The 15,239-nt window shown below is 42.1% G+C and overlaps 1 protein-coding gene across 1 annotated transcript in view; it reads left to right on the top strand.

Moving 5' to 3' along the window:
• Positions 1–3,557: 3,557 nt before the first annotated feature.
• The window catches only part of NSUN2 (NOP2/Sun RNA methyltransferase 2), a 48,393-nt gene continuing 36,711 nt past the window's right edge, over positions 3,558–15,239 (top strand). The window contains exons 1-8 of the mRNA XM_060253729.1: positions 3,558–3,629; positions 3,714–3,874; positions 7,484–7,588; positions 8,503–8,608; positions 11,738–11,809; positions 12,251–12,335; positions 12,796–12,988; positions 14,825–14,899. Of these exons, the coding sequence (XP_060109712.1) occupies positions 3,573–3,629; positions 3,714–3,874; positions 7,484–7,588; positions 8,503–8,608; positions 11,738–11,809; positions 12,251–12,335; positions 12,796–12,988; positions 14,825–14,899 (854 nt within the window). The 5' untranslated portion in view covers positions 3,558–3,572. The remainder of the gene's footprint in view (positions 3,630–3,713; positions 3,875–7,483; positions 7,589–8,502; positions 8,609–11,737; positions 11,810–12,250; positions 12,336–12,795; positions 12,989–14,824; positions 14,900–15,239) is intronic.

Here is a 15,239-nt window from a genome sequence, read left to right as displayed (position 1 = left end):
TTAGGACATAATGGTTTCCAGTTAGCAAAAAATGTCAAACAATGATGTCTTTAATCTCCCTGTTTATTCAACATATCATAAGGAAAGATGGATTAGATGTCAGTGGAGTGACAATTGTTGGAAGGAACAATAACACTCCATGGCAGAAGACAGTAAAGACTTGAAGTGACTGCTGATGAAGGTTAAAACAAAGTGCCAGAGCTGAACACCAAGAAAACAAAAGTAATGACTATTGGGAAATTATAGAACTTCACGGTTGATGATGTTATTGGTAAAGCTTTTCTATTCATCAACCAAGAGAGACTGCAACTAGGAAGATAAGAAGAAAACAGAGAGTAGGAAAGGCAGCCATGAAAAGATTTTTAAGTGTAAGGATGTGCCACTGGCAGGGAAGATCAAGAATTCCCTATACTTAGGATGTATGGGGGTGAAAGTTGGTCAATGAAAAAAGCTGATTAATTTCAAACAGACTTTTGTGACTGGACTGCCAAAAAAGTCAAATAAGTGGGTTCTCCAAATCAAGCCTGAACTCTCCCTTGAAGCTAAAATGACCAAACTGAGGCTATTATATTTTGGTCATGTTATCAGAAGGCCGGAATTACTGGGAAAGACAATAATATTAAGAACATGAAGGCAGCAGGAAAAAGAGGAAGACCCCACGTGAGATGGGTTGATTCATCTGAGGAAGCCAAGTTTGCAAGGCCTGAGCAAGGCTTCTAATGAGAGGACATTTTGCAGGTAATTAATTCACAGAGTTGCCATGGGTTGGAATCAATTTGAAGGCACATAAAACACACATTGTTTTACATTGTTGTTATTATTTTGTTTATTTTGAAATAAATAAAAATGATTTTATTTAGAATATGTTTCTGATACAATAAAGCAAGCAAGAGTAATTTAGAAATGTCAAAGTATACAGTAACCAGGAGCAAATTAAAGCACACCACAGGTACAACAAATAATAGATATCATTTTACGATTAGTAAATGTGGATAATAGTATAAATGCTTTTACCAAAAACAAAACTAACAAAAAGAATTTACATTAATAACTAACTGATGCACCAAAGCTATAAGCAAGCACTAATTCCAACTGGAGATCACATAAGGTAAGTAGAACACCAATCTGGTCTAATAAATAAAACAAGAAATATTACAAAGTAATTAAGGATCGTGGTACAATTCCATTATCTTCCATATCAGCTATTATAGGAAACCATTTAACCTCAAAAGAGGTCCAATCAGTACAATTTTGAGAGGTTTCCAGTTTGCTAGTAATTTTTTCAAGCATAAAGAGATTCCAAACTTTTTTGTGCCAAACTGCCAATGATGGGCCCTTGTCATCTTTCCATTTTGTAGCTAAAGCCGTCTTTGCAGCATAAGTTTTCTAGTTGTGCTTGGGATGTCCCGAGCAGCCCAGAAGTCTAGAAATATGATTTCTAGTTTTAGGGGAATCTTATAACCTGTTATGGTCTGAATTTCATTTAAAATTTGTGTCCAGAATGTCTTAATTATTGGGCAGGTCAACCAGCAGTGCTCAAAGGAGCCCACTGCCCCACAGTTTTTCCAGCAAAGAGGGCTGGATGAAGATGTAACATGTGCTAACTTACTGGGTGTCAGATATCCTCTTGCCAAAATCTTAAATGCCTGTAGGCAGATATCTATTGAGGATGCTTTAAAAAGTGGAAATTTCCAGATTTGTTGCCACTGTTGATCTGAAAATATAAGTCCATGTTTCTTGCCATGCTTTTTGATAGATTGCCAGAGTGAGTGTTCCCAGCTCAGACAACAGTCTATTGATCTTGGCAATTAGTCCCTTTTTAGTATCCATGTATGCTCCAAGGAGTTTCTCAAATGGAGTGAAAGGTCGAGAATATAATGATTTAATGTTATGTGTCTCAGTTAAGTGTTGCAACTGTAAATATTGAAACCACCCATGCCTACTCTGCAGTTTATCGTCTAGTTCCAATTTACTTAATATACCTTTTTTTATTTGATATATCTGGGAAGCGGTGTAAGGATACCTGGTGTAACGGTTCGGAAAACACCTTTTGCTTACCAGGTTCAAACTAATCTCGATACAAGTAGGAGAACAATATTGTGGTTTATTTATTTATTTCCCAGTTTTGTGATAGTTTAAATGGATGTATTATTGGGTATTAGCCTTCTTATTGTGGCTTATGTTGTATTAAGTTTTATTTTGTATCTTGTTTTATATTCTATAAAATTGTTATTTTTTTAAATAAAGCGCATTGTCTCTCCTTGACCTTAAGTGGCACAGCAAAAAACAGTGCATTTCTTTGCACCCTTACCTATGCCCCAGGGAATTTAATTTATTTTCTTTGGTGGATTTATATTCTGCCCTTTCCCAAACGGGCTCAGCGTGAATTACAAGCAGGTAAAACCAATCAAATACAATAAAACCAATAAAATACAATTAAAAACAAAGCACCACAGTACTATATAACAGAGGTGGGCAGGCTCATAGTGCAGGTTAGAATATAATCAATGGCCCAGATATAATCAGATGATGGATCAATGTGGGGGAGGATAACATGGTATAGGCAATAAGGAGAAGGACGCCTGCTTGCCTCAACCAAATGCCTGGTGGAACTGCTCCGTCTTACAGGCCCTACAGAAAGGTTATAAATTTGGTAGGGCCCATATCTCCATGGGGAGCTGATTCCACCAAGTCCGTCGAGGCAAGACGGACATCCTTTGGGCCAGGGATGGCCAGAAGATGTTGGCTGACAGACTGCAGCATCCTTTGGGGCTCATATGGGGAGAGGCGGTCCCACAGGTGTGTCAGTACCAGCCCACGTAAGGCTTTGAATGTCAGTAATAGAACCGTGAAGCGGATCCTGTACTCACCTGCTAACCAGTGCAATTTGCACAGCGTTGGTCAACTGCTTGCCGGTAAAGGCAATCCAGTTAATAGCCGTGCTGCCCCATTTTGCACCAGTTGGAGTTTTTTGGATCAGTCTCCAGGACAAGCCAGCATAGGGCAGTTGCAGTAGTCCAGCCTGGAAGTGGCCGTTGCAGGGGTCCTGGGGTGTCAGATAGGGCGCCAGCTGTTTGGCCTGCCAAAGATGGCAGAAGGCAGATCTCGCAACTGCTGTGACCGTGGAAAGGGAGCATCCGGTATCCCCGCCAGGCTCGTCACCTTCTGAGCTGGCACCAAAAGAGCACCAGTTCCACCATATAGTGGCTTATGCATTATGCATTATGCATTGACTTATGCATAAAATGGCCTAGGCTCACGCCTCGCATAGCTTGCCTTCGGTGCAGTCCCGTACAGAGGCTGTTGCCAGGGGCTTCGGCAGCCGTCGTCGCCTAGCATCGAGCTGTGACTCGGAAGCCTCCCCTTGCGGAAAGCTCCGCAGCGCCGCGTCTCTCCGTTTCCACCAGTGTCAGCGAGGGACGCTCCAGGCCCCGCCCAGCTCCAGCGAAGGGGAAGGGGAGGAGCGCCCGGAGGGGGCGTGGCCTTCTGGGGCGCATGCGCCAGGGAGCGGGGCTAGCGTGGCTCTGGCCTGGTGCGCGCTTCGTGGCGGGGCGGCGGGCTTGCGGGGCGCCATGGGCCGCAGGCAGCGCCGCAGGGAGCAGCCGGCGAGGCGCGAGAGGGGGCCGGGGGTGAGTGCTCGGGGGCGGCGGGCGGGCGGCGCTCTTCCGCGGAGGGCCCGGCTTGACGGCCTCTCGTCCTCCTTCTCCCCGCAGGGCTGGCCCGAGGGCGGCTACCCGGACATCGTGAAGGAGAACGCGCTGTTCGAGCGCTACTACGCGGCGCTGCGGCTGGTGCCTGAGGGCGAATGGGGGAGCTTCATGGCGGCCCTGCGGGAGCCGCTCCCCGCCACCCTCCGCATCACCGGCTACAAAAGGTGCGTCGCGGGGGGCCTCTGCCTGCAAGGCCCTGCCGGCTCCCCTCCCCCGCACAACAGCCTCGGCTGCTGGGCTTTTATTTCACTTTCCTGGTGGCGGCCACAAGCATGGCCACCTTCAAGAGGGGGTTAGATAAAAATATGGAGCACAGGTCCATCAGTGGCTATTAGCCACTGTGTGTGTATATGCGTGTGTGTGTATGTATGTGTGTGTGTGTGTGTGTATATATGTGTATATGTATATATGTGTATATATATATGTATGTATATGTATATATGTGTGTATATATATGTATGTATATGTATATATGTGTGTATATATATATGTGTGTGTGTGTATGTATATGTATGTATATGTATATATGTGTGTGTGTGTATATATATATATGTATAAATTTTTTTGGGCCACTGTGACAGAGTGTTGGGCCATTGGCCTGATCCAACGGGTTCTCTATGTTATTATGCACTTTTGTCCCCAGTGGGTGCCCAGTGCTGCTGTTTTGTGAGATAGGTTTATGCCTATTTTAGTTAGTTATTTCATTTAGATGCAACTTTCCCCCTCCATTCTGGAGGATGATTTGCAGCATTATCCTCTTTTCCGTTTTATCCTCACAACCGCCCTGTGAGATGGGTTAGGCTCAATGTGTGACTGACCCAAGTTGTTGCCCAGCAAGCCTCCAGTACACAGCAGGGATTTGAACCTGGGTAGCTCAGATCCTCTTCTGATGTTCTGACTGGTTCTCCATTTCTAATATGTGGAAATGGGCAGCAGAAGCATTTTCATGGTAAAGGTAGTCCCCTGCGCAAGCACCAGTCATTTCCGATTCTGGGGTGACGTCGCATCACGTTTTCACGGCAGACTTTTTACAGGGTGGTTTGCCATTGCCTTCCCCAGTCATCTACACTTTCCCCCCAGCAAGCTGGGTACTCATTTTACCGACCTTGGAAGGATGGAAGGCTGAGTCAACCTTGAGCCGGCTACCTGAACCCAGCTTCCGCTGGGATCAAACTCAGGTTGTAGGGAGGTACATAATGCCATCTAGCAAATAACATTACATTAAATCTCTGTTAAAGGGATGGGTCATTTTTTGCCAACCTAGTTATCAGCACCAGGAATGGGGAAAAGCCTCTGCCTGAAACCCTTTGGTGACCCATTGTTAGCTTGAATAGATCATGCTGAACTGGGCAGTTCACTGGTGTGACATGGTACAAGCTTCATGGATTCATTTTTAGATTACTTTTAGTAGCAGAAAACTACTTGAGGGCTTGTCACAGCTCAGGCAATCTGCTTTGGGTGCTGAGTGTTCTGGGTTCAGTCTCCAGTTAAAAGCTAAATGCAAGTGATGTGAAGCCCTGGAATCCTGCAGAGCCACTGCCAGTCTGAGTAGACAGCACTAACTTTGATAGACCAGGGATTTGACTTGGTGGAAGGCAGCTTCATGTATTAATTTTTTAATGTTGTCATACATTTGTAATGACTAATTGTCTTGAGAGATTTAGTATTTCTGAGCAGTTCGTATGCTCAGCTGCATAAATTAAATCTTACGCTAGTTTAAAAGTGAACAGACTTTTATTTGAGCATAAACTTGACCTGAACTCGAGACCATGCCTTCAGATGCTTAGTCACTTAGGAAATGAAATGGGGTGGGCAGCAGGATTAAGAGGCCAAGTAGGATCAAGTCCACAAAAGCATATCCTGAAATAAAGCTGCTGGTTGTAAACGCCATAGAAATCCTTTTTTCTTTTCTTTTTTTTGCAACTGTCCTAGTTCAGTTGATGTTCTGGATTGATTATGCCATAATTCTTATGACATCTTACTAGGATGTTATTCCTGAACTTTAAATGGGTTGAGGAGCTTAAAGAGAATGGCTTACCTACAATCCTGTAGTAAGAATGAAGCATACTTGGGACTGCCTTGTATATAGTTCAGACTGGGGGTGGAGGGAAGGTTAGGAAGCCTCCATTTTTACATTTGTACATCCATGAGTGCTTTGAAAGCAAAAGGGACTTTTCTGAATCAATAATGGAGGCTTAATAGGAAGGGAGGGCTACTGCATCAGGTTTCTTGCTGCTGGAAGGAATATTTAAAGGACGAATGTCGGGTCATAAGACTGCAATTTGTTGCTTAAAGCAGAAGACCTTGGGAGCCCTTGTTGCCATTTACAAATATATTGAAGAAGCTAGAAATGGCCATTTCCCAATAAAGTTGTTAATGCTTGTCATGTAAATACTCTTGTTTTTCTTCCTTCCATTAGTTCTAACAAACAGAGTTCAAAGGCCTGCCTGTTAGAAATTAGGTTATATACCATGGGTGATGGCATTTCTCTCTTGTCGTTTTCCATTAATTTCAGTCAATATCAATATTACAACTTTATTGGCATAACCGGAAGAAATATACAGAAACTTGTCAGCCAGCAACAAGCAATCCATAGAGAACATTGGAAGGAAATGCGTTCATCCTAGCCAGCATAAAAGCTCTCTGATGTTGCCGGGTTATCAAGTTCAAATAAATATTTGGCCATTTTCCTGGCAGATGATCAAATCTGAGTGAAGCAGGGGAGCTAGTGTAAGATTGGGCAGGACACAATTTATGAAATTCTAAGAGACTCTGTTTAGTAAATCTAAAATTATAAGATTCATCAGATGAAAATAGATCATCAGTTCCCACATGTGAGCTGACTTTGACTACTTAGGTCAACTTGTGCTTGGCTTTATTCAGCAGATGTTTCCATGTAGGAGCTGAAACGGGCAGTTGCACATTAGGATCTATCAGCCCTGGTGTAATGCAGCAGCTGCTGCTTATGGAAAACATATGCATGGATTTTTGCAGCCCCTTTACAGTTCTTGTGAGTGGCTGTGCTTTAAAACTGATCACCTGTCACAAAACTGAGGCATTAAACCTTTTAAAAAACAACTGTGCAGATAAGCTTTCAGAAATATAAATTGTTTCAGGTGCTTTGTGCCCTAGCAGCATATTCCGTGCCTCATACACACATGCAATTTGTGCAGATTGCTGTTTAAAATGTAAACACTGCTTTTCTAATAGCCTGCCTGCAAACATGATAAAAAGAATTAACAGCAGTTTGCAAATCAAAAAGGCAGCATTGCCCTCAGATTCTATATAGAGCACATTATTTGGCACTTAAAAGACAACAAAGATGCCCTAATCAGATATCTCTCCAAAGGCTTAACAGATGAAAACTGTTTATTGGGCCCTTGTATCTAAATGATCAGCCGTCAAGAATATTCTTCCACCTCTGAATAACAAAGTGATGGTGAGCCATTCTAGATGAGAGAACTGCTGGTAGGAAGAGGAGGAAATGGCTGGCAAAAAGTTGTGGCTGAAAGAGATTTGTTCTACAGCCATTCCCAAGCATGCTTCACTTAAAGTAAATGGTGTAGAAACAATATAACGTGGTTCTGGTGATCAGTTTGAAGCAGCCATTGCAATGGCTCGTGGTCCCATAAGAGGAATTTTGGCCATCATAGAAAGATTTGCGTCAATGCTGGGACTAAGCTACTAGGTTGAAGAGGAGAGTTGAAAAAATAGTTTTAGTAGAACACTGTTGTGCAGTTTTGACCGATGTGCTCTAATTTGTCTTTTCTTAGCCATGCCAAAGAAATCCTCCATTGTTTGAAGAATAAGTATTTCAAGGAGCTTGAAAACCAGGTGGTAGATGGTCAAAAAATTGAAATGCCACAACCATTAAGCTGGTAAGGTCACTTTGCATAATAGGTGTGTTTAACTTGCTTTGTTGTGCAAATACAATTGTTATTTCATTACATATTCTGACAGTGGTTCTCCATGGCCACCAGTGACAGTTGCTTGCATCACCCACTTCTCGGTCCTTTTATAGAAATATCCTAGGGTTCCCGTTCCCCATATGGGGGCAGGGGATCCCCTGGAGATGTTGGGTGGAATTTATCCTGGGCCCTCCCATCTACAGCAATACTGCTGTTATTGCACTGTCCTCAGGGAGCCTTACAAGCATCATGAGGGAAAACCCTGTAGTAACATGAAATTTGAAAGGTTTACAGTTAAATACTGAACTCACTATGTACAGAAGAAGTTTGGGTTCTCTCACAATTTTGTCAGTGCCAGTGATTGGAGGAGGATGGCAGCAACTTTATGGCAGAGCCCATAGCAGTTTGAAGGTCCTGCCTCTTGTCTGGAAGTAGCATGGCTAAACTAGAAGGCTTGCTTGCAGCTCACCTCTTGGGAAATCCCTGTCTGTTTGCAGTTCTGAGCTGGATCTGTTATTGGTTTGATTAGGTTTGAGGTGACTGTTCTCATCTTTAAATGTCTGTTGTGCAAATATAGCTACTTTGAAAGAGTTTGTGGGAAATGCCGCTGCCTTTTAGGACTTAAAGCACGCTTCTCACGGGGTTAAGTTTATATCGTCATTGTCAGATTTTAAATTATTGCTATTCTTAAGGATAGCATTTCCTGTCACATGTTTACTATATCTGATTGACATGTTTGAATCACTTGCGGTAATTTGTATTCCTGTGTTCTCCATATGCAAAATGAATCCATGAGCCTACTGATGAAATTGCACTGAAGTGTTTTATTACGCTGCTTCAGATTTTGAAGACACTGCATACGGAGCATCTGGTTTTTTCTTCAGGTATCCAGAAGAGTTAGCATGGCACACAAACCTAAGCAGAAAAATCCTGCGCAAGTCTCCCCAGTTAGAAAAATTCCATCAGTTCCTTGTTAGTGAAACAGAATGTGTAAGTACATTAATATATTCCTCAGCTTTTAAACCTTTTGCCTTATTGGGAGTCCTCGTTGCTTTAAGAAGTCTTTTCCCCATCAGTGATCACAGTTTGCTGCGGCAGTTTTCAACTCCTTGGGCCATGCAGCCCAGAATGCTGAGCCAAGAACCCCTGTAGGGCCTTCAGCTTTTTCTTTTGCTGGAAACCCCTGATGCTACCATCTGTTGCATGCAGAGCAAAGGTGTTGTACCACCCGCTGCTCTCTGCGTACACACCATGGGGGGAGCAGCGGGGTGGCATGGCAGGGGCACTCAGTGGTGGAGAGACTTCCTTCATAGCTCCGACCTTTAGCCTGCTCCTTACTGGGTGTCACACAACAGGGGACCAGGAAGGGCCTGCTACCGACTGCCACCACTCTGGTAAGGGTCTGTCTGGGAGGCCTAAGCACCTATCCAACCCCTGTATCTTCCTTATTAGCAAGTACCTTTTAACTGTGACCAAGGAGACATGAGGATCCAGACAGGTTACAAAAAAGTTGAATATAAGTGCTCTGGAACAAGAAGTGGATAGTAAAACATGAAGTTCAGCAGTGAGATAAGAAACAGTAACGGTCGGTGTAAATAAATAAAAGCCCTGATGCATCTGGTTAGATATTCCCTTCCTAATAGCAGACAGACTTACCTCCTTGGGTGAGGAAACCCTCCAGCTGCTGCCTTCTCTCCGGAAAGAATCTTTCTCCCTGCAGCCTTTCCAGAAAGAACACTGTAGCTGGACTTTTTATTCTTCCTTCCCAGGTCTCACCTCCCTCTGGGTCAGTTTTCTCTCAAAAAACTCTGCTACCCAGTCAGGGGGACAGAAGGGATCCTGGGAGATCAAGCAACTCCAGTGTAGGCTTCTCCAGGCCTGTAGACCACTCTAGACCTAGGATCGTAACACTGGGGTATAAGCTTAGCTTAAGATTCCATTCCACAGCTTTCTTGGTTCACTATCCACAGTCCTAGCTTTGTTCCCAGCGCAGTCATAACTCCAGATTTGCTTCTGCCTGTCAGATAGTAATCCTCATGTTACATGCCTGCAGATCAGAGGAGTCCAGGTTTGGAAAGGTTGAAGCCAATGTGCTGTAGTATAATGAATAGTTTGTTGTATGGGAGAGGTTTGCACTGAAGAGTTAATGTTTTTTTTTTTCATGGAGAGAATCTGGGAACACTGGTGAATTATTTTCTCTAGGTGGATGGGATGGTGATCTGAGTGTGTGTTACTGTCCCACCAGCAAGTGACTTTATTCATTTCAGTCATCTGAAGAATTACTTTACTATTCATTGAATAGTGCAGTTGCCTCTGAACATTTGATTTTGCTCTTTATTTGAGATCTTCTATCATTGATACAGACTAATGAGTGACTTGTTTGTGACAATAAAGTTGATTTATAGGCCCCTGGACAATGTGGGCATTGGTATTATAAGAACTGGTGGTGTCACAAATTTGTCTCTTACTACATTAGTAGTTCTTATCTGAAGCACCCCTTATTTCAGAAGTTAAGCAGATGTAGTTACAGAACTTTTCTGTAGTTATAGAACTTCCTCCCTTACCAGATTTGTCCAAGTTAACACCATTTAGGCACAAAGCAAAGTCTGTCCTCTTCTTAAAGATTAGGGGCAGCTGCTTTTTAAAATCGGTTTCAGGTTTTTTGCTGCCTCAGTTTAGTTTAATGTTGCTAGCTGATTGCTTTGGATTGTTGATAGCCATTTGCAGGATGACGAGAAGGATATGGCTTATTTCATAGCTAATGATATGCCAGGAGAGGAATGGGTGTTAAACCTTTTGATCAAAGTGGATAGGAGTTAATCTTGCGTATGGTAGATCCGTCAACAGCTGCATGCTGTAGCTCTCACCTTTGCTTCTGGAGACAATCTCCAGAAGCCAAGTTTCACTGGTGGGTCACTTTGTTATCCAGATCATGACAGAAATTTATGAAGCTTTTGGAAAGTACGTGTTGCTATCTCAAAGCTAACTGAATTGCCCTGAGAGTCTGTAAGCCACCCCCAGAAAGACTGGGATGAAAGACTCTCTTTTGTCTAAATGCCTTCAGCAGCCTGCAGTTAGTAAGTGTATCCTGAGGTCACCATAACTGAAAGGCAGATGAAGTTGTCTGGACAGCTAGAAGAGCCTTTAAAGATCTGAGTAGCTGAATTAAGGAATGGGTTAAGAAACTGTTATGTTCTGGTAGTTTAATGGTTGTTAAAAGAGTTGGGAAGAAACATTAAAAATGCTACAGTTACTAAATAAATACTGTGAAGATCAGTGAGAAATAGGTGATGTGCCACACATTGCAGAAGTGAAAGCTTGATCAGACTGGTAAGAAAAAATGGCCCTGCTGCCTAGTAATCTATGTTTGTGAGACCTTAAGTTCAGAGGTTAGCAAGACAAAAGGCAAAATAAATGGATACATTCAGCCATGAACATAGATTCTGCACCTTAAAGGAGAAATAATTTTGCGGAATTAGGGTGCTATTTCTCTCACCTAAGGGTCTTTGGACAAAGACTCCTGGGAAAATCTGTTAATTCCATTCCCTGGCATGAAAAATGCCATTTCCCTACCTGTCGGTAAACTTTGGATCTCTGGTTTAAAGAGGGGCGTTATCATTTTTCCTTGTCCCCTCCCCCCTAGTGCTGAATTAAAACAGACCAGCGGCAGCTTAAAATAAGTTTCTTTGCTAAAATAGTGTTGAAAGAGAAACTCCTTAATTGAAAGCATGGGTGAACAGGAACATTTTGGCCTGGCATCGAAAAGAAAGCCATGTAGGTGCTTGGCAAGCCTCTAGAGGAAGGGCGGTCTATAAACTTGGTGCCACCACATAAAAACTACTAAGACCAACGAAGTTTAATTATGGCTTGAAGCTTTCATGCGCATGCACAAAGCGTCACTGGATTCAAAGGTGCCGCTGAACTCAAACTTTGTTCTGTCGCTTCCGACCAACACAGCTAGTGCACTGTGGCCCAGATGCTGCTCTGCCAGAACACCTTAAAATACCTACTCACTTCCTCTCTGTACGTTTCATGAGTCTGTTTTTTAAAGTGTATTTTCTGATCTTTATACCTGATGATAAGGAAGAAATGAAAAGACTTGTCTTGTTTTTGCTTTAGGGGAACATCAGTCGTCAGGAAACTGTCAGCATGATTCCTCCCCTGTTGCTTAATGTTCAGCCTCATCATAAGGTCAGTTTTCCCGTCACTGTGCAGCCTCAGAGCATTATTGGAAAACCAAAGCCGCTTACATGCCGGTGGTATAATATTATTGGTTTATATTGCACCTTCTATTCAGTTGATGAATAGTGAGTCCAAAAGATGAGGATTGGGAACCGCCTAGTATTCAGCACTCTGTTTAGATAAAACCCTGCTTTCCCTGTCTGAAGCCTGATTTGCTCCAACCAGCTTGTCTCTCTCATGTAGTTGCTTGTCTGAAATCTTCATTCTTCTAATATTGCCCTGATGTGTCCTGGGTATATGCACAGCATTTTCTTCCCCACCTGACCCGTCTGTCTCTCCTTATGGACCTAAGAATATACTAACTACTGGTAAACAGTTGTTTTGTTACTGCTTTCAAATAATACTCAGCAGTATGTTTGATTTTCTAAAATTATTTTTTTCTCTTGGCAGATTCTCGACATGTGTGCTGCTCCTGGCTCTAAGACCGCCCAGCTGATTGAAATGCTGCATGCAGACATGAGTGTTCCTTTCCCAGGTACATGAGCAAAAGGGCTAAAATAGAGTTTTTAATCATGGTTTATCTGAGGAACTGAAATACACTTAAGGTAACTTCGGCAGATCATGAGAAGGAGGGTAGGTACTTAGTTGCATCAGTGTTTAGACTCATGACCCTTTCTTACATGCCCGGGGAAATGCTGTTTGCCACTTTGGGATCAGGCAGCACTTTTTTGTCAGGCCAGTTCTTCCAGAGATCCTGGAGAGGGTTTTTTCCCCTTTTTTGCTATCTTCTGGGCATGGAGCAGGTGTCACTCTGTGTGTGTGTGTGTGTGTGTGTAGGGGAGAGGTACTTGTAAATTTCCTGCATTGTGCAGGGTGTTGGTCTAGATGTCCCTGGAACCCTGGAGGTCCCTTCGAAGTCTAACTCTATGATTCTGTGATTCTGAGTTTTCTTGAATTAACTGATGACTTCTTCAAAAATATTTTTTTACATCTAGAGGGATTTGTAATCGCAAATGATGTTGATAACAAGCGCTGCTATTTGCTGGTTCACCAGGCCAAGAGGTTAAACAGCCCTTGCATCATGGTTGTAAATCATGATGCGTCCAGCATCCCTAATTTACAAATAACCATGAATGGAAAGAAGGAGATCCTTTTTTATGACAGGATACTATGTGATGTCCCATGCAGGTATTTTATGTTTGATTTTCATATTAAAAAGCATTGTGTCATTTTAAGTCTGTTTAACTATTGTAGTATATTTTGTGTTGCATCAGGAGACCTAATGTGATATACAGTCTCCCAACCTAATCAAAATCATAGGGTGATGGTTAGGATAAATGAGTGATAACTGTCCATCATCTGTACTTTGTCCTTAGCTCTTCTGTAACCAGAGGAAAAGTGCACTGCATTAGACATTTCTATATTTATTTATGGTATTTTATAGTTATATAGTGACTAAGACTCCAGGTGGATTATGTGTATGGCAATACAGTCAACAGGATGATACATCCAATAAACAGGATGATGGGATTTGTCTTCTGTAGGTCTGAAACAGCTGGAAATGAACCATAAGGATTAATGTGATATGTTAATGCAGAAATTGTGTAGTAGGAATCATATTTACCCCAACAGGCAATCCATAGTATGTACAGAATGCACATTTGTTTGGGGCAGCTTGTATGAAAATATATTATAAATGTGTTTAAGTCATTATAATTAATAAAGTCCTATAATATAATTCTGTGTTTTTGTCCATTTTTTCAAATTATGCACATATAAGATATCACATATCATTGTATGGTTCCAAAGCCAAGTCCAACTCAAAGAAATATACAGATATGGAGTCCTCTGCAGTTCACACAATTATATCCACATCCAGAAGGGTGACGTTATAACAAAATATAGTCTGTATACATCCAGCTTCACCGAAGACTACCTCCTGGAGGTTGCAGAATTGCTGTAAGAGGACATCCCGCTATCTTAAAAGTTCCCAAATATCAGCAAAATCATGAAAATGGAACATAAGAACATAAGAGAAGCCATGTTGGATCAGTCCAATGGCCTGTCCAGTCCAACACTGTGTCACACAGTGGCCAAAAAACCCAGGTGCCATCAGGAGATCCATCAGTGGGGCCAGGACACTAGAAGCCCTCACCTTGTTGCCCCTCCCAAGCACCAAGAATACAGAGCATCACTTGCCCCAGACAAAGAGTTCCAACAATATGCTGTGGCTAATAGTCACTGATGAACTTCTGCTCCATATGTTTATCCAATCCCCTCTAGTGTTGGCCTTTTTATTGCATTTGATAGTTACTTTGTTCGAGAGCTGATGATCATTGCATATGAGTGGACAGGCTCCACTAATTACAGGATATTTTCATAATGGAACGTATTCATTTCTTTATTTTCCATGAAGCATTCATAAATTTCCAAGTGGGTGTTATGTTTTTCAAAATGAGGTGACTGCGTTCCACTAAGAAAATGTCCTGTAACCAGTGGAGTCTGTCTACTCATACAGGGATCATCAGCTCTTGAAAAAGATAATTCAGAACACACCAGCATGTGTCCATTGATGCGATTTTGCTGATATTTTGGAACTTTTATGATAGTGAGATGTCCTCTTACTGCAATTTTGCAACCTCTAGGAGGTGGTCTTCAGTGAAGCTGGATTCATATAGACTTTATATTTTGTTGTTATGTCGTCATCCTGGACATGAATATAATTGTGTGAACTGCAGAGGAATCCAGGTATGTATAGTTGGACTTGGCTTTGGAATCATACAATGATACATTATTGTGCTATTTGATATATGCATGATTTGAAAAAAATGGACAAAAACGCAATTATAGCACTTTACTAATTAAAATTACTTAAACATTTCTATAATATTATTTGGATAAGTACAGCTAATTTACATGTGGTGTTTTTGCATTATTTTCAGCTTGTATGAAAAGCAACTTTATATGACTCAGAGCCAAACTTCCAGTTATTACTGTAATAACATACTAAAATGTCTTTTGCAGTGGAGATGGAACCATGAGAAAAAACATTGATGTGTGGAAAAAGTGGACAACACAAAATAGCTTGCAACTTCATGGGTATGAAAGGATTTACTATTTTTTATCCCTTCTCTTGCATGAGTTAAGCAAGCTTCGTGATCGTGATTGTTGCTCGTGTAGGAATGTGGAAGGGCAATTTTGCTTGATGCCCCCTTTCTCCTCCATCATCCCACCTGTCGCAGTCTGGCATGTGTCTCAGGAGTGTGTCTAGTGTGACATTTTGCGTACACTGAACCACTTCATTCCAACACTTGAGCAGTCTAACTAAGTGGGCTCTGACTCACAAAAGTTTTGCCTTTGAGGAGCCACAAGGCTTTGTTTTACATATTACATTGGCATTCTGCTGTTTTCCCTTAGGTAAGTCTTTTATTCTCATTAT

Source organism: Heteronotia binoei, chromosome 14 (genome assembly GCF_032191835.1).
Source record: "Heteronotia binoei isolate CCM8104 ecotype False Entrance Well chromosome 14, APGP_CSIRO_Hbin_v1, whole genome shotgun sequence".
Classification (NCBI taxonomy): Eukaryota; Metazoa; Chordata; class Lepidosauria; order Squamata; family Gekkonidae; genus Heteronotia; species Heteronotia binoei.
This window is presented reverse-complemented; position numbering and strand designations above follow the sequence as displayed.